Genomic DNA, 19,517 nt, shown 5'->3' with positions numbered 1-19,517 from the left:
GTTTCAAGAATCAAGAATCAAGTCAAGGATCCAGCAATTTCATTTCTTGCCATTTACTTCAAGAACCACAAAAACTACTCAGAAAAGACATATACATTCCTATATTCATTGTAGCACTATTCACAATACTTGAAATCTGAAAGTGACCCACATGCCCAAGAGCAGATGACTGGATAAAGATATGACACATACAAAGAACTACTACTTGTTTTTAAGAAGAAATAAAGTCATGAAATTTATCAGTATGTGAATGGACTTGGAAAATATAATGCTGAGTGAAGAAAATCAGGAGGAGAGAGACAGATACTGAATAATTTTCCTCTGAAGTGACATATAAGGGTAAGGAGAAACCAAATGCCCAAAGGCAACAGAAAATGAGAACTGGTCTTTAGCAGGAAGCTTATCACTTGGGGGTGGAGTATGAGCAAGGGGCCTGATGTGTGTGTGTGTGGGGGGGGGAATGGGATGAACACTGGGACAATGGTGAAGATAAGCTGACACTCTTGCGGAAGGTGTGGTATTAAAATGTTTTCTGTATGAAAACCCTGCCATTATAAATGCTGCAAACAAGGGCTGGAGCAACAGCACAGCGGTAAGGCTTTTGCCTTGCATGCAGCCAACACAGGATTGACCCCGGTTCAAAACTTGGTATCCCATATGGTCCCCTGAGCCCGCCAGGAGCGATTTCTGAGCACAGAGCCAGGAGTAACCCTTGAGTGCTGCCAGGTGTGACCCAAAAACCAAATAAATAAATACTGTAAACATTTTGCCTACATTCAAAAAAGTCAATCAAGGAAATACACAGCAAGATACTTCCTTGAAAATGGACAATCCACCTACTACTAAATTCATTCACTTGTTGCTTTTATTAAGTAATGAATATTTAGGGAGCTGAAGAGATAGCATGGAGGTAAGGTTTTGCCTTGCATACAGAAGGTTGGTGGTTCGAATCCCGGCATCCCATATGGTCCCCCAAGCCTGCCAGGGGTGATTTCTGAGTTTAGAGCCAAGAGTAACCCCTGAATGCTGTCGGGTATGACCCAAAAACAAACCAAAAAAAGTAATGTATAGGACCACACCTGGTGGTGCTAAGTGAACTCTCCTGGTGCTGCAACAGGATCAAGGTGGTGACAGAGATTAAACCCGGGGTTTCCCAAAGTAAAGCGTGCTTCACTTTGAGTCATCTCCCTTCTAATTCACATCTTCTGGTTCACTTTATTGAAGAGCACTAAGATTGAGCAACAAATAAAACTAAAATGATACTCCTGTAATATTTCCAGTGAGTAGGATGAGATGAATGGTGGGAAGGTTAGAAGAGCAAGACAGTGGGTCAGAATTTTTATGCAGGACACATACCATTTTGGGGCCCCAATTTTACCATTTCAAATTTTACCATTTGTACAATGTAGTCTACCCAACTTTAATATTCTATGGTGCCATGAACAGCAAATGTGGCATAACTTAAAGGTGTGGCAAGCACACTGGGAGGGCTAAATAGAGAGTCAGATTATTCCTGTCATACTGCAGTGAGATGGTTCCAAATTAAATCATGCTGTGTAGCTGGCATCACAGCCCTGGAATATGGGAGAGAAGCAACATGCATGTCTGGTTTACAGTAAGAGCACACACATGTGTAGTGTTGACCTTCAGGCATATGATTAGATATAGTCACACTTTCTCTGGAAGGTGCTATTGTGATCATAAGAACAAGATAATGAGGAAATTAATTCAAAATACAATCTTTCATCTCCAATTTCAAAACTCAGTAAAAATATTTGCTTATATCAAAAACTAATTTCCTCGAATCAACTCTTTTCCTAGGATATTTTAATATTAACAAAAGTAACTCAGCAGTGGTGTAATATAAATGAAAAATGAAAGAAAAAGCTACTTTCTCATATTTAATTTTGCTTTTGTCGTTTTCAGTCTAACAAGTGTTGCCAGGAATATCACTACAAAGCTTAAATGAGTAGCAAAGATTTTAAATAATCAAGTTGAGGATAAAAATGTTCTTAGTGCTTTGGAACAAGGACCCTGGTTTCAGTATCAATGCATTTATCTCAAGAATCTTGTACAACAGAAAAGGTGAAGAAGACAGATAATTAATGCTCTGATTTTCATAAATGAGGAAGAAATTCTATAAATTATAGAAAATAGCTAGATATTTCATGGCTAGATAATTTTTGAGTGAATTTTCAAAATGCAGAGATACTAAGAAGCAGTATGAGTTTATTTGCCATAAGCTATACATGTTAACCTAATTTCCTTCTTTGTTCAAGATCTCTAGCCAAATCAATGCCAGGTATACAGTCTATGTGGATTACAACAAAATTCTTATATTACTCAGGACAAGAACAAGCATGTGCCTTGGGTGTCTAGGCAATTGCTAGAGCTATGTCACCTACTGGATAATCATCCCTGATAGATGCCCATAACACTGAGCTGGCAGAGCAGTATATTCCAAGGGCCAGAAGAGCCAACAGTTTACTAAAGGCCTCTAACAAAATATGTACATATTTGAAAAGAAAATGATGAAAAATAACAAAAGCTTGTGTTTTCTGTTTGTTTACTTATGTATTTATTTTTTGGTTTTTGGGTCACACCCGGCAGCACTCAGGGGTTACTCCTGGCTCTACGCTCAGAAATCATTCCTGGCAGGCTCGGGGGACCATATGGGATGCCAGGATTCAAACCACCGTCCTTCTACATGCAAGGCAAATACCCTACCGCTGTGTTATCTCTCCGTCCCTTTGTTTGTTTGTTTGTTTTAAGATCTGAAGTGGTCCTAAAATGAGATTAAGAAATCTGAAGTTATGAGCTATGAAGACCTTGGCACACAGAGAGAGTCTTCTACATGCAAAATTCTTAAACCCTTTTCTTAAAAATTGAAACCTGACCGACCCAGAATTTCAATATCTAAACACAAGCAAAGAGGAGCTGTTATGTTAGAGAAGGTAGGCTGGCCAGAGTGTAGGCCACCAAATCCCTTAATTCACTGTCTTACCTTTTTCCAAGGCTTTGCAGTGACTCCATAGGACCCTAACACAAGAGACAGTGCAACAAGGAGAAATCTAATAGTTCTATCAACTCCATGAAGTGCAAAGAGGTTCATAGCTCATTCTTTATTTTTTTCTTTTGAGATTAAGAAAAAGATTTTTGCATGATCTTTAGTGTGAGCAAGTGAAGAAGTACAGGCACAAGTCAGGGGAAGCAGATGGCATGTTTCAGCCAAAATGATTCTGGAGCACTATTTTCACTGGAGAAGGATCAAAGGCTGAGCCTGGAGACATGTGAAATGACTTGGAGACATTTCAAAATAAATTGATAGCCAAGAAGATAGATAGCTCAAAGAACTGAGGTACATGCTCTGTAAAGGAGCCCTAGCTAGTTTCAGTCCCTGACACCACTTCTAGAAACACTGAAGGTCATGATATTGCTGAAATAAGTTGCATGCTTGTAGCATCAGGCTTTGCAGTATAGGGTGATGAGTTCACCCCATAGTTCAGGGAGCATCTCTGAGCACTGAATTTGGTAAAATCAGAGAGAAAGTAGAGAGTTTTGGGAGGGATGGTGGAAGACATCTAGAAGCAACCATCTCATCTCAGCACCCATTGAAAAGATTTGGGCTACAAACCTTAGGAGTCTGGAGGGTTGGGGTTTAGAGAAAAGAGATGGGAAATAACAATAGTTTTCATGTAACCCAAAGCAAATCAGAGTTTAAAGTTTTTTCTGAATGACTTCAAGAAGCAGAATTAAGTGTCAATGCAGAGAAGAAGGTAGACAAGTTAAAGCTCCATCAAAGGAAGAGTTTACTAACAATCAGAAACAATTAGAGATGGCAAAGGCTACTGAGCTCCAGTCATGAAGGTGTGTGATCCCACTTGCTACATTTTCTTGGTTACAAATATGGTTTATATGTTTTAGGGATTCTATTTTATGCCTCCTAATCATGAAAAGATGTGATTCAAAGTAAAGTCTCATTTACATAGAATTCTAAACTTCCCTAACATCAATAAATATCTATTTTAAAATAGTTCTAAGCATATACCCTAAGAACACAAAAACAATACAAAAATTCTCTCTCTGTGCCTTATGTTCATTGCAGCACTATGTATAATAGCCAGAATCTGGAAACAACCCAGATGCCCAACAACAGATGAGTGGCTAAAGAAACTGGTACATATACACAGTGGAATACTATACAGCTGTTAGGAGAAATAAAATTTTGCTATATGCTGAGTGAAATGAGTCAGAGGAAGAGAGATAGACACAGAATAGTCTCACTCATCTGTGGAATTTAAGAAAAATAAAAGATAGTATGGTAATAATACCCAGAGACAATAGAGATAAGGTTTAAAAGGACCAGCCCATGATAGGAAGCTTACCACAAAGATTGGTGAGTGCAGTCAGAGAACTGACAACTATCATGACAACAGTAGTGAATGAGAAAAATAGAAAAGGCAGGGGGTGGTGAAGGAGGGAGATAGGGGTCATTGGTGGTGGGAAGGTTGTATTGGTGAAGGGGGGGGTATACTTTTTATGACTGAAACCCAACTACAAATGTGCTTGTAATCATGGTGCTTAAATAAAGATAGTATTAGAAAAGAAATGGCCCAAGGGCCAGAGTGATAGTACAGCAGGTAGAAAATTTGCCTTGCATGTGGCTGACCCAGGTTCAATTCCTGGCATCCCATATGGTCCCCTGAGCTTGCCAGGAGTGGTTTCTGAGCACAAATCCAGGAGTAACCCCTGAGCACCACCGGGTGTGGCCCCAAAATTAAAAAAATGGCCCTAGGATTCTTATAATTTTCAAAAAGATGTTACAAAAAGAGATGGATAATATAGGAGAATTCTTGTGATCAGTGAGATTACTTGATGTGATATCAATGCTTTATGCAGTCACTTTTTATTCATAACTGATAATGAATCTGTTCTGTGTTTTTATTTTAGGACCACAACCAGTGGTGCTCACAGGTTGCTCCTGATGAGGTGTTTAGGAGTTTCTCCAAACAGAGTTCCAGAGACCAGATATTTCTGGGGATCACAATCAAAACATTCAGTCCAACCCTTTGACCCTGCCTATTGATAATGAATCTGAACATTATTCCCCAAATTGCCTTGACAGAGGAGCTAACCAAAAAAAAATGTTTTGTTTTTCATGAATCTGCTTATGTTTACTTTTAAACTTGATGCATTTATGCAAATAAGTTCTTAATAAATAAAAGTAAACTGATCAAAACTTATCTTTAAAAAGATATTCTGACCATATAATGCTTTTCAAAGTGTAATTGCTATTCAGATCATAATTTTTCATGTCCCCAAATAAAGATGTTAAATGTAATTTTTACACATAACATTTTAATCACAAATAACATTATTACTCTTAAATTTAATACTGTGACTAATAATACTGCTCACATTCTTTTTAAATCTTTTGAATATTTCTTCCTTCTTTTTTTTTTTTTTTTTTTTTTTTTTTTGGTTTTTGGGTCACACCCGGCAGTGCTCAGGGGTTATTCCTGGCTCCATGTTCAGAAATTGCTCCTGGCAAGCACGGGAGACCATATGGGACGCCGGGATTCAAACCGATGACCTTCTGCATGAAAAGCAAACACCTTACCTCCATGCTATCTCTCTGGCCCCTGAATATTTCTTCTTATATACTGAGTCCTTCTTGTAGGGCTGATCCTTTTATATTGCTCAAGGTCCTATTAAGTGTAAGAACTTTAGAGGGGGGTTGTCGTCTGGAAAACTGTTTATCTATAACTCCTTTAAAATATCAGTACCCCCATTTTTAATAACAAGAGGAAGGTGTGTGTGTGTGTGTGTGTTTTAAAATAGTTATGAGGGCCAGAGAGATAGCACAGTGGTAGGGCATTTGCCTTGCCTGCAGCTGACACAGGATGGAAGGTGGTTCAAATCCTGGCATCCTATATGGTCCCCCAAGCCTGCCAGGAGCGATGTCTGAGCTCAGATCCAGGAGTAACCCCTGCACACCACCGGATATGCCCCCCAAACAAACAAACTAAATTATTACACATGTTGAGCAGAAAAATTGTAGCACCGGGGCCCGGAGAGATAGCACAGCGGTGTTTGCCTTGCAAGCAGCTGATCCAGGGCCAAAGGTGGTTGGTTCAAATCCTGGTGTCCCATATGGTCCCCTATGCCTGCCTGCCAGGAGCTATTTCTGAGAAGACAGCCAGGAAAAACCCCTAAGCACCGCCGGGTGTAGCCCAAAAAACCAAAAAGAAAAGAAAAGAAAAGAAAAGAAAGAAAGAAAGAAAGAAAGAAAGAAAGAAAGAAAGAAAGAAAGAAAGAAAGAAAGAAAGAAAGAAAGAAAGAAAGAAAGAAAGAAAGAAAGAAAGAAAGAAAGAAAGAAAGAAAGAAAGAAAGAAAGAAAGAAAGAAAGAAAGAAAGAAAGAAAGAAAGAAAGAAAGAAAATTGTAGCACTGAAAAGTCTACAGCTTAATTTACTGCCAATAATTCTTTGTTTACATCACTGCAGGCTGAAAATTCTGGTTTATCTGTTCTCTGACAAGGCCAGAAATATTGGGCTTGGTCAGACACTAAAATGCCTGCAACTCTAGGAGGACTCTGTCAGTCTGTATCTAACAGTAACTGCTAAGGCATTACAAAGACAGTTATTATTCAAACTTAGCCACTGTACAGGACAACAGTTATTTTGCTGGTCACATTAAAATAAGGAGGGAGTATTTGTTTCATAAGACATTCAGGTTGGTATATTTTTCAGAATGCCTCTGGATTAAAAGCTAAAAGTTGCTTTACTTCATAAAAGGTATGGTTATGTAATTTATCTTACCTTTTATTATTACTTTTGGTTTCTGGCTGTGTCCAGGGATTATTCCTGACTCTGTGCTTAGAACTGCTCATAGTAGTGTTTTAGGGTAGAGTAGTTGGATGGTAGCACACAGTGCTAGGGACCTAACCCAGATCTTCTGCAAGCAAGCATGCATAGATCCCCCATAGTTATTGTTCTGGTCCATGACTTATTTTATTTTATTTTATTTTATTTATTTATTTTGGTTTTTGGGCCACATCTGGCGGTGCTCTGGCTATCCACTCAGAAATAGCTCCTGGCAGGCACGGGGGACCATATGGGATGCCGGGATTTGAACCAACCACCTTGGGTCCTGGATTGGCTGCTTGCAAGGCAAACGGCACTGTGCTATCTCTCTGGCCCCCTATGACTTATTTTAAACATGAATTTAACTATAGATGAAATGCATAATGTGATTTGTTGTTGTTGTTGGCTATTGTTTGGGGACACACTGGTAAGCTCATGGCATACTCCTGAGCTCTGTGTTCAGGGACCATTTCAGAGATGATCGGGAATCATAAGCAATGTTGGAGATCAAACCAAAGTGAGCCGTGAACAAGGCAGGTATCTTAACTCCTGCACAGTCTTCAGTCCCTGATGCTCATTTTAATTAACCTACGTTGACACTATGTAATATTGGACAAATCTCTTTTCAATTTAACCCCTGGCCCTCAGTACATTTCTGAATAAGGCAAAAAAAAAAAAAAAAGACAGATATGGAGATTAATTGCTCACATTCTCTCGGTGCTAATTTCTGAGTCACATTCAGAACAAAGCACACCTCTCTTATGCTCTTCATATTCATAAATGTATTTATCTTGTAACATCTACAACTGTGAGAAATCTAGCAACAAATATGCTTTTTAAAACTACTACCATCACTATCCTTTCACTTCCCAATATATGGTAAGCAATACATGGGTGATGTCTGCTTAAGAAAACACTAAAAAATGGGAAAACTTGGAACTATTCATAGCATACAAACACCTTCAGCCTTAAAGGATTTCAGCCACACACACACATATACTTTGAAAATGCTTTCCATCCATCTTATTTCATAGCTCACTTAACCTTATAATATTTTAATATGAAGAATACAATCTCCTGGAAGTAGAGCACAGATTAACTTTCAGAATAAGGACATACTATATTTTTTGCTCTATAAGATGCACCTGACCATAAGATGCATGTAGTTTTTAGATGCTCTCCTCCCCTGCAATTAGGTTTCAGCTCCAGGCAGCATTCACTCCATAAGACAAACTTTTTTTTTTTTGGGGGGGGGGGAATGTGTGTCTTATGGTCTGAAAAATAAGGTATATAAAGATCACAGCATGAGAGCCAGATCCCTCTGAAGAGAAAACACGGCCACATCAAACCGCCTGCTGTTTGAATCTCAGTCCAGAGTCTCCTCCAGCGTCTGCCTTGTCTGGTCTCTGGAATGTTCAGATCTGAGTCAAGGCCACCATATAGGGTTCTGCTCTTGGAGGTATCCAAGCAACACTCATTACCAAAAGCTCAGGGAAATGTAGGTGCTACCATCCAACCAAATAGCTCCCCAGGACTTACCAGCTGCTGTGCTGGTCCCGTCCTGCCCAGGTGCCGGTTCTGCTGTTCGTGAACAGAGTATTGGCAGGTCAGGGAGCTGGGAGGAAATGTAATTTACTGCATCTGGTAGCAGAGAACAGGGAATACAATTAGGCACACTGTTGGAGGCCCACTGCATTCTGTGCCGAGACAGCAGCTTACTGGCCTACATAGTGGACGGCTGAGGCAACCACAGCACCAGGGGATCAGGGTAAACAAAGAAGAGCATTTGCCCAGTGAAAGGGATTCAGCAGACAAGCTGAGGTAGGAAGGAATCCCGGCCAGGGAGCTCAACTACTCTGCATATGATGAGAGTCACACGCACACTGAAAGCCCTAGAGCCCAAGAGTACAATGAATTCAGAGTTGGAAACAAATGGGACAGGATGAACCATTATCAAATCAATGGGCCAAATATGGGATGTCAAAATAGAGATGTTCACCAAATAGTGGGGAAAAGTGGGTGTGTAGCACATTCCCTGAGCCGAAATACTTCTTTCTGTACTAGATTCAACCGAAAGACCAATTTTACAGACATTTCAAAATCAAACAGGGACCAGAGGGTAAGGTGTTAGCCTTACACAAAGCAGACCCAAGTTCAGTCTTGGGCATCTCATATGATCACCAGGAGTGATTCCTGAGTGCAGAGCCAGGAGTAAGTCCTGAGTACCACCAGATGTGTCCCCAAACAAAGAAAACTAACAATATTTTTAAAAAGAGACAACTTCCAAATTTGATAGGGCAATTCCAATACTTTTGTATTTTAGTCAGAAAACTGATATTCCAAGCAACAATTAACTAACTCACCATGGGCTTAGATGCTGGAAATATAACTGACGCATGGCAATAACAGAACATATATTCCACAAAAAAGCTGACAAGGCCCTCATGGAAGTGATACCCTGGATGACAAGAGAACAAAAAGAAAAAAAAAAACACCCTTATGGAGACAAGGAGAATCCATTTATCTTCCAGAGACAAGTAGGAAAGAAAATTCTAGAAAATTGAACTGTGCAAGTGCCATGATTAGCTTTCTGTATCACATACAACCATGTCACAATATTTGGAAATGTCAATCAGCCATCAGTGATCAGAACTAATGTTTACTGCTTTCTTCACTGAGTAACCACAACAATGACTTCAAACTCTGCAATGTCCAAAATGGAACTATGAACTTCATTCAAAATGGAACTATGAACTTCACTTACTACAGCTTTTTTATGACTCCTTGGCAGAAGACTCACCCATGTGGAGTGCCCACTCCCAGGGTGCAGAGAGTCTCCTTGCCTTTTCCTCTTAAATCTCCTACTCTTATCCCATAATCCCAGTTGACAATGTCTTAGTTTTGGAAGTTCCTCTTTTAAAATAAAATCATACTGTGAACAGATAATAGATTCAGATTAGTTTAACTTTATACTACCAAGATAATTTGTGGACTTGTGTGACTCTACAGAGCAATTCAGAATGTACTAGTAATGAACCATTATATCCATAGAGCAAGGAATACCATCTGTAGGGGTTGGAGAGTAGAGTTTCTCTCAGGGAATGGATTTTGCATATTATTCATTAAAGGATAAAGAAAATGAAATCAGGAGTAGGCAGGCAGATTTCAGGTTGGAGTAGAGCTCAGTAACCATCTCTTTCTGGGGCCAGTGACTGTTTAGATGAAAGACTCTTTATCAAAGACTCTTTATCAATAAGGAAATTGGGCCTCTGAGAAGATGGCAGCTGGGAGATGGTTCAGAAATGATCTTCAAGTTATAATGGACTGGATTTGAACATGGGCTCTGAAATTGACCATAATTCTGAGTGGTATGTCTATTCTCTACTTTGAATTGCCCTGCAATTATTCTTTAATTTAGGTTGCATACTTTATTCTCACTGTTGGGAATAATTGAATGGGATTTGGCTTTAAACCTGCACAAAGCTGGACAAGAAAGAAGAAATGGTTGGAGTAATAAGGCTCTAAAGGAATAAGAGTAGACTGCTAATAGTGGCCCCACAGGAAGAATGCAGCAACAAGGAAAAACTAGAGTGACAGTGTAAGAGAACAACAGGTAATAATTCAGAAATCTACAGAACTTCTTAATTTTATTAAAGATTTCTAAGAATCTGTAGAATAGGATTTTGGTGATTTGAACTTTTTTTTACATCCAAATGGAAACTCAACCCCTAAGATCAGGTGAGACCTTGGAAATTGATCTGGCATACTCTATACTAGCTATAGTATTTCTAGCTCATTTCTGCATACTGTATACTGCATACTGAAAATTTCAACAGATAAGAAACAAAAATTTCTTGCAGACTGGAGATTCTAAAAGAGCATCTGAAAAAAGTATATGGTGTACATTTCTGACCTCAGGCTTCCTCAGGATGCAGCTACGGTTTGGTGTGAGCAAGAAATAGAGTTGTCTTATCTGTTCACTAGCTAAAGCTTGAAGACTACAATTCTTGGAGATTCAGGGCTTACATAGCTTCTGCTAAGAGATTAGGAGTGTGTTATGAAAAGGACAGAGCAGTCACTTCAATGTCATTAACTACTAACCCCAAAGGCTATGCTGCCGGTAGGTATGTGATAGACACACACAAGATTGAATCTTCCACGGGAAGAATCTGTCCACATGACCTCTGGCAGTAAAGTTCCCTCTTCTGCCAGTCAGGTGAATAAGCAGCATTCTACCTACTCCTGAAGAAGCAGAGCATGGAACAGACACTTAGGATGAGTACCACATATATTAGTACCAGCATTGTTGAACTACTTATACTGGCTATGAGGAATACTGATGGCCAAAACTGAAGCAATAAAATTAATGTAATTTCTTTGGGAATTTGGAAATCCTAGGTAACTGAAGACACTGAGATTTCCCAACAATTGGTATGAACATTTGGTACTAATATGGGTAAAATTTCTAACCATCACACTCTAAGATGGGGTAGAAACCTGAGAAGAGGAGTGTCTGACTTTAAGGACATTAGTCCAGGAAGTTTTTCAAGGGGTAAAGAAGAGAGTTAGCACTAGGGACATATTATAGCATGTTTTAGCTTTACACAAGACACTGCTATTGGAAAAAAAAATGGACCCATTTAGTTGATGATGATTCTATTATAAAATAAGTACAGAGGGAGCAGAGGCAAGCAGACAAGCAAGAAATACCAAGATTGAATGAACTTTTCTTGACTTCTAGGACTACGAAGTAAACAAAGGTCACTGCTACTAGAGGTTTTTTCTGACATATACAGAATAACTGAAATGGCTGTGGTTATACATACACACACCAATTGGCATCTTGTCCTCAGTGAGCCCCTGTTATGATTTATCTGCAGTATCTTATATACTTATGGAATGTCCATTGGCCTAGTAATTTGTGCATTTCAGAAGTTGGATATTTTCCTTCTCCCCTCTTTTTTGGTTTAGGGGCCATCTGTTGGTGCTAAGGACTTACTCATGACTCTGTGTTCAGAAATCACTCATAAAAGTGCTCATGGAACTACATGTGTTACCAGGGACCAAACCCTGATCAACAATATACAGGACAAGAGCTTTGACCACTGTACTCTCTTGTATGAGGGTATTATTTTTGTTTATTATTTATATTGTTTTTTATTAGTTCTTAGTAACAACAGTTGGTTGATTCTAAAAGGGTTTTTGGCAACATTGATATCAAAGAGGTCTTTAAAACCAGTGAATGAGAAAACCAAATAGTCTAAGATTCTTAATTGGATATGCTTCCATTTTCAATCCCAGATCACAGTGTGACTTACACACTGACTATGTTCTTAGGACAATGTGTTCCTTCTTTCAAATTTCATTCTTTGCTGGTAGATATGGTATCATGGAAGTGCCCATCCTCACCCCTCTACTACTAGCTCCTGACTTAGTTATAGCCAGAATGATACAGAACTATAATCCAGACTTAAATAAACAACGGGGTCATGTTTTAGGATTTGGCATCTTCTTATACCTGAGCTCAAAAATGAAGGACTGAGTCACACAGGCAACTTTCTGTAGGCTCTCATTTTAGTTTCTTTTTGCTTTTTTTTGGGGGGTGGGTGGGATGCCACAACAAGTGGTGTTTGAGGAAGGGGAAACTACTTCCAGTTCTGTGCTCTAGAATCACTTCAGGCAATGCTTTGGGACAATACAATGCTGAAGATCAAACTGGGTCAGTCACATACAAGGGAAGTACCTTAATCCTTGTACTGTCTCTCTGTCACCCCATCATCTGTAACAGCCTAGGTGAATGGATAAAACTAGTGGGAAATGAACATAGAGAAATTAAAGATAAACATTAAAGAGACAGTAGCAACTATTTTTTTAACCTAGCTTAATTTTTTTTTGTTTTTGTTTTTTTGGGCCACACCCAGTGACACTCAGGGATTACTCCTGGCTATATACTCAAAAATCGCTCCTGACTTGGGGGACCATATGGGACTCTGGGGGATTGAACCAAGAACCATCCTAGGTTAGCTGTGTGCAAGGCAAACTCCCTACTGCTTGCGCTATCGCTTGGGCCCCAAGCCTAGCTTTTCTTTTGTGTGTTAACAAATCATAGACTGATTTCCACATCTCATTCAGTTGTCCCAAGGTCCTGGCACACAGGCTCTATCCCTTTCCTAATTATTTAGATATGGTGTTGATTTAAGAGAAGAGAGAAAAGAAGAGAAAGCCTAAAATGTCAACACACACACCTGCCACTATGAAGGGTAGTTTATGGGATGAGTCACAGTCCCATCTCAGCCTGACATTTATGACATTATTGCTGATTAGCTGCAGTGCTTCAGTTTTCACAAGGGCCAAAGAATGTCACTATCCTCCCCATATATCACTCTCAACTCTAACAGACAAAGAATTGTCTGCAGTCCATGCCCATCTCTACAGCATCTATACTTTTAGATGCAAGAGCCCTATTTGGTTTTACCTTATAGAGGGCTCTAGAACTATGGTAAGTCCTCCTTCTTGAGTCTCTACTGGCTTGGCCCTCAGTTGTTAATGTTCAAATGTACCATAAAGTTCAATTAAGTGTCTTTTCAAAAATACTGATACTAGGTACTAGGAAGCCAAGGTCCAAATATCCTACTTTTATAAGCAGGAAACAGACATATATATACAGTCTACACACATCCTTACATACAGATATCTATAACATATACCCCTCTATACACACATATCCACAGAATCACACACACACACACACACACACACACTAATTGTCAGAATTATTCTTAGTTGTAAGTATATTGACTAATTTGGAAAAATGCATTATATTTCTCTCTATTTTGATACTTTTCCTGTATTTTTCCAAATGACATTTGACATACACTGATACCAACTCTTGTTTTGTGTCCTACTCATCACCCCAGTTTACAAAGTGACCTCATGTTAAGAACTAGATGAGCACAAGGTTAATGATCCTTCTGACAAGTCCCAGCATTTTAAAGCTGTTCTAGTTGAGGACCTGCCTGAGTAGTGAAAAGCATGTGGCTTTCATGAGTATGCTGCCCCAGTTTGGAGAGCACAGGGCAGGAAGAGAAGTACACAATCCCAAATTCAATCCTATAGTCCCAGGAAAGAAGAGCAGAGAGAAGAGTCAAAGCTAGCAGGGGAGAGGAAGTGGCCCTACTTTTGCCAGAATCTGGTTCTGTTTCCCTGAAAGTCTGAAGAATCACACGTTTTCTGAGTTGAAGAAACACTACAGGTCTTTGAAAAAGTTTCTCAGATACCAGGTGATGGCTTCCTCCTGCCTGATAACCAAACCACCAGCTAAAATGGGCTCTGCTGTGGCTGGGAGTGGTCCTCACAGAACATTCCTTGCTGAGCATCTTTCCAGGAAGGATCAGATAGATAATCACTGGGACAATATGGGAAGAAGCCTTAGAATAAGATTAGAGACAGATGAAGAACTCAGTCAGAGTCCCTGATGAAGAAAGAGGTAGTGAAGACCTGGGATGTGAACTTCCTTGGTGTCCTGTAAACCTGGCAACATCTTCCTGATGCCCTCACAAGCCAACATATCACAACTCACAGTAAACCCAGATCAGTGAAACCCACTAGTCTGACCAAGATTTTAAAAAATCATTCATTTTTCAGATGGACAAAGTGCACTTACACTTACCTCCATCCGTTTTGGAGAAGCTCTGTGGAAACAGAAGTAGGGAAGAATGTTACTATTTATGCAGGGAGAAATATTTTTCACAATGCACAACATCATTTCCTGACACTCCTTCCCACCAGTCCCATAATTTGACTCTTGTTTACAAGCCTAATGGTCTACCATTCTTTCCTTACACTGAATTTCTCATTATAGCACAAGAGATGGATTCCTGTTAGCCAACCAATACCCCATAATGATGTTGGAGAATTGATTGACAAAAATTACATCTAAAGTTAACTGAATGACTTTCCTATTGCTGATAGTTTCTTGAGGAAGTGGAGTGATAAAATGGAGGTTTGGTCCTGTAACTCAGAGCCAGAAGGCAGTGCAAATTCTCTTCCCTTAGTATGCACTTACTATGTGTACTTGCTTTGGTTTTGACTTTGGCCTTTTAATAAAGAAAACACTGAAAAAGCAATATCAAGTTAATGCTGCCAGGAGCATATTTAATGTGCTTAGGCAGAATAGGTGTGAGAATTAAGTCAGGAAGAGGCCAAGCATGAGGCACTTGGAAGGTGGGGATGGTGAGCCAATGGAGATACCTGAATGACCGACTTCTCTCTGCACTGAGCAGAATACAAGACCCCACACCTGAAGATGGACCTCACTCAGCTACAGAGAGGGCACAGGGCTTTACACCTTTCATAAGATGAAGCTCAGAAGACTCATTAATGCCATTTGGCCTTCTCTCCCATTGGCACTGTTTTACTAGGGCTTCCTTCCCCAGGGATATGGCTCAGGGAAATGACATTTGTTTTCTTCACCTTCTGAAAGTCCTTGAAGGATTTTTCTGTCTCCTTTAGTTTCTCTAAGATGATTTGTTCTTTGGCAGAAATCTGGGACTCTTCACTTTCTAGCGCTTGTATTTCCTGCTCCAGCCTGAAAAACACACAAACAGAGGACAGGTCACATTATTGTCCTTTTGGGTAAGAGAGCAACCTCTTCCTGTTGGGTGACTTCCTGGCAGTCTCTGTTTTACATTATGCTGAGGTACCAAGCCAAGGTTTCTTACATGACAGAAAGACCTGTGTTTTCAGCTTTGCCACTGAACCAAACAAAAACAATCTAGAACAATCTGCACTAGCTCTCTGTGGACATTTGACAATATGCTTCAAGGTCTCCCCTTTAGGTCTACTTATGCGTATCTTCTTTGTGTGTTAGGTAGTGGGACTTTGGGCCACACCTAGAACTGTTCAAGGACTACTCATGATTTTGTGCTCAGGAAGTGCTCTTGGCAGTGCTTGGGGGAAAGCACATTGTGTTCAGGATTAAACTGGGGTTGTCAGCATGCTAGGCAAGCATCTTAAGCCCTATCCTGTCTTCCATTCTGTACATTTTTGGCGGGGATGGCACACCCAGAGATGCTCAGGAGTTACTCTTGGCTTTATGCTCAGAAATCACTCCTGGCAGGCTCAGGGGACCATATAGGGTGCTGGAGATTAAACCCAGGTCAGCAGTATGCAAGGCAAACTCTCTATTCACTATTCTATTGCTCCAGCCCCAATCTACACATCCTTCATTGGAAGAAAAAATGTTTTTACATAAAACTAGACACAATCTGATGAAAAAAAGCTTTAATTTGTAGCTAACTCAGAATAATTGCTTGTTTTTTGTTTTCTTGGGGGGTAGCGTGTCACACCCGGCAGCGGTCAGGGGTGCCTCCTGGCTCTACGCTCAGAAATCACTCCTGGAAGGTTCGGGGGACCATATGGATGCCGGGATTCAAACCAGAGTCCTTCTGCATGCAAGGCAAATGCCCTACCTCCATGCTATCTCTCTGCCCCCCCCAGAATAACTGCTCTTTTATTGGGTTGATCAAAGTTAAGTGATGGTTATTCTTGCTCAAGGAAATATATTATCAAGAAATGGTCTTTGGACACCTGCTGTCATCTCTCTCAGTGCATTGGCCTCTAAACAGGGCCAACAAGTGAAGATGACACAATTGCCCCTACTCACATGGGACTTTCTTCAGGTTTCACGGGCACCTTATATTTTTTCTGAAAAGAAATTTATAGCTCTGCTAGGAGATGCTAATATTCCAGGTCATGATTTGGAGGAAATCTCTGCAGCTGCATTCTTTTAATGAAATGATAGAAATAATTCTTAACTTCCACTGACCACTAAAGCTGTACCTAAAACTGAGCTAGTAATTTATATGGATTATTTTATCTCATCTTGCCAATGAACCCTGATTAGGGAACTCCAGCTTTACAGATGAGATCATTAAAGCTTGCCAAAATTAAGAAAAATGGTTTTCAGTTGCAAAGCCATGAAAAAAAAAGATTTGAGGTAGGAAATCTAATGTTAATCCCTGTCTTAGTCACTGTGTAAACTCTAACCACAAAGATTTGCAGCAGTTCACATATTTCCTGATTTGTTAAACACTGAAGATGGTACTGGTGGTACACTAGAATGGTGTAAGTTCCTAGCAATGTCTTGGGGGTTATGAAAGCTAGATATTCCTCTGTCTAGCAGGGGTCTCAAACTCGTGGCCCAACGGCCCTCCGTACAACATTTTGTGGCCCTGCCCTAGAGGAATCTTTTTTTTGTTTTGTTTTGTTTTAGCTGTTTGGGCCACACCCCACAATGTTCAAGGCTTACTACTGACTTTACACTCAAGGATCACCCCAACTTTACCTCCTGCGGCCCCCAGGTAAATTAAATTTGAGACCCCTGAAGGAATCCAGACTGCTGAGCTCCTTGAATTACTTGCTCTGAAATGATTCACTCAATTTATTTATTTATTTTTTGGTGTCCTTCCTATTTATCCTGCTAGAAGCTGTACTCCAGAGACTGTCTCTGACTACATTAGTCCTCTCCTTCTCCCTCTCCACCGCTTCTAACGTTTTTTTGTTTGTTTTTTGGGCCACACCCGGCAGCGCTCAGGGGTTACTCCTGGCTGTCTGCTCAGAAATAGCTCCTGGCAGGCACGGGGGACCATATGGGACACCGGGATTGGGATTCGAACCAACCACCTTGGGTCCTGGGTCACCTGCTTGTAAGGCAAATGCCGCTGTGCTCTCTCTGGCCCCATACATCTTTTTATGCAAATACCAAGTCTATTAGACAAAAGACTTATCAAGGCTAACCGAATCTGTTAGAAAATAGAGTTCAGGAGCTGGCGAGGTGGCGCTAGAGGTAAGGTATCAGCCTTGCAAGTGCTAGCCAAGGAAGTACTGCAGTTCTATCCCCGGCGTCCCATATGGTCCCCCTAAGCCAGGGGCAATTTCTAAGCGCTTAGCCACGAGTAACCCCTGAGCATCAAACGGGTGTGGCTGAAAAAAAAAACAAAAACAAAACAAAACAAAACAAAAAGGTCGATTCTGTTTAATTATTTTGGTTGTTTTGAGAGGGCATACTCAGTGATATTCAAGGCTTAAGCTCAAGAATTATTCCAGGCAGTGCTCCAGGGGAACAATATAGGATGCCTGGGATGGAACCTGACTCAGCCACATGCAAAGTAAATGCCCTACCCACTGTACCACTCTGGCCTCCTTCATTATTATTTTTAATACATTATTTCATTGCTGCTATTTATTCACAATGAATTCTTGAGTGTCAGAAAAAAAAATCTTTATGAGATTTTGCTACAATTATTTTGTGGTGCAAAGATAAATCCAAAATGTAACTGCACTCTATCCAACTGAACAGCTTCAAATTTCATCATTTCATTTAGTAAAACTGGAAGCTCTACCATAACTTCCAAGGCTCTATTATATCTAGCTTCCCAGCACTTACATGTTTACATTCTGATTTAGTCAAACAAAACTTCTCTTTATTGATCATGGTTTCCCCTCCAAAACTCATCTTAAAATCCTAAGCATTCTTTTATTTTTCTGTTTGGGGACCGTACACAGCTCTGCTCAGGTCTTAACTTCCAGGCTCTGCCTCAGGCATCACACCTGGCAGGCTCTGGAATCCATATGTGGTGACAAGGATTGAACCTAGATTCACCATGTGCAATGCAAATGGCTTTCCAGCTGTACTATTGCTCCAACCCTACACATTCTTAAAGTCTTGGCTCAGCAACAACCCAACTTTGATAGATTCGCCATCAAGAAATAACACTGCCTTTCTTTAAATATTTACTGTCATATGTTTTATCATATATTATGTTTATGTTATAGCACTGGTTAACAGGGTGGTTTTTGCTTTCTTATCTTCAGAGATATTCAGCAAAATCTACTATTCAATTTTTAGATATATCTTGGTTCACTATAATTCAATAAGATTACAATTGGTGAGTACTGTCAGCTACTGGGGATAAGCCAGGGATATTGTGACATATTTGACTATATACTGGATAGACCCCACAGCAATTAATTACCAGGATCCAAAGAGCAATAGCTCTGAGATATACTAAGTAACTCCAAACATTATGTTATTTTATAAACACACACACACACACACACACACACACACACACACACACACTTTCCCCTACTAGATTCATCTTGAGAAAGGTAAATATACTTGACAATATATGTTGAATAAATTACGTTTAAAAAGAAGATGTAATTTAGCTAAGATGAGACCATCCAGATTTCTGAGATCAAGGTGAATTCTTTAGCAAAATTTGTCTGGAGAGGGCTGTGTGTGGGTTGAGATGCAAATAGAACATAGAGAAGGGACCAAGCAACAGAGATATGTAAACAAAGTTATAAAACTCTGTTGCTGTCACAAATGTTCAGCAAGTCTTCTATAGATGCTCCTCTGTGTAAATTATTATGGGAGCAATTAAGGAAAGAAATATGAACAGAGAAAAAGGAGAACATGCCTGGTGCAGTCAAAACTATAAACTGAATGAGTGCAAGGGTTAAAGAAATTCTGGGCTAGAGTTTCTGAGCATTTTGGATTATTCTAGAAAGAAGGGTTCTGAGTAAATTTCAACTAGAATTTCTTTTTTTTTTTTTTTTTTTTTTTTTTTATTTAAACACCTTGATT

The 19,517-nt window shown here is 39.8% G+C and overlaps 1 protein-coding gene across 1 annotated transcript in view; it reads right to left on the bottom strand.

The window, feature by feature from the left end:
- The window catches only part of LOC126024807 (paralemmin-2), a 327,444-nt gene that overhangs the window by 9,179 nt on the left and 298,748 nt on the right, over window positions 1-19,517 (bottom strand). Inside the window, exons 5-6 of the mRNA XM_049785259.1 lie at window positions 15,338-15,452; window positions 14,535-14,556 (exon numbers count right to left, since the gene is read on the bottom strand). Of these exons, the coding sequence (XP_049641216.1) occupies window positions 14,535-14,556; window positions 15,338-15,452 (137 nt within the window). The remainder of the gene's footprint in view (window positions 1-14,534; window positions 14,557-15,337; window positions 15,453-19,517) is intronic.

This window comes from Suncus etruscus, chromosome 1, assembly GCF_024139225.1.
Source record: "Suncus etruscus isolate mSunEtr1 chromosome 1, mSunEtr1.pri.cur, whole genome shotgun sequence".
Classification (NCBI taxonomy): domain Eukaryota; kingdom Metazoa; phylum Chordata; class Mammalia; order Eulipotyphla; family Soricidae; genus Suncus; species Suncus etruscus.
Note: the sequence above shows the minus strand (reverse complement) of the source record. Positions and strands in the feature narration are given on the sequence as shown.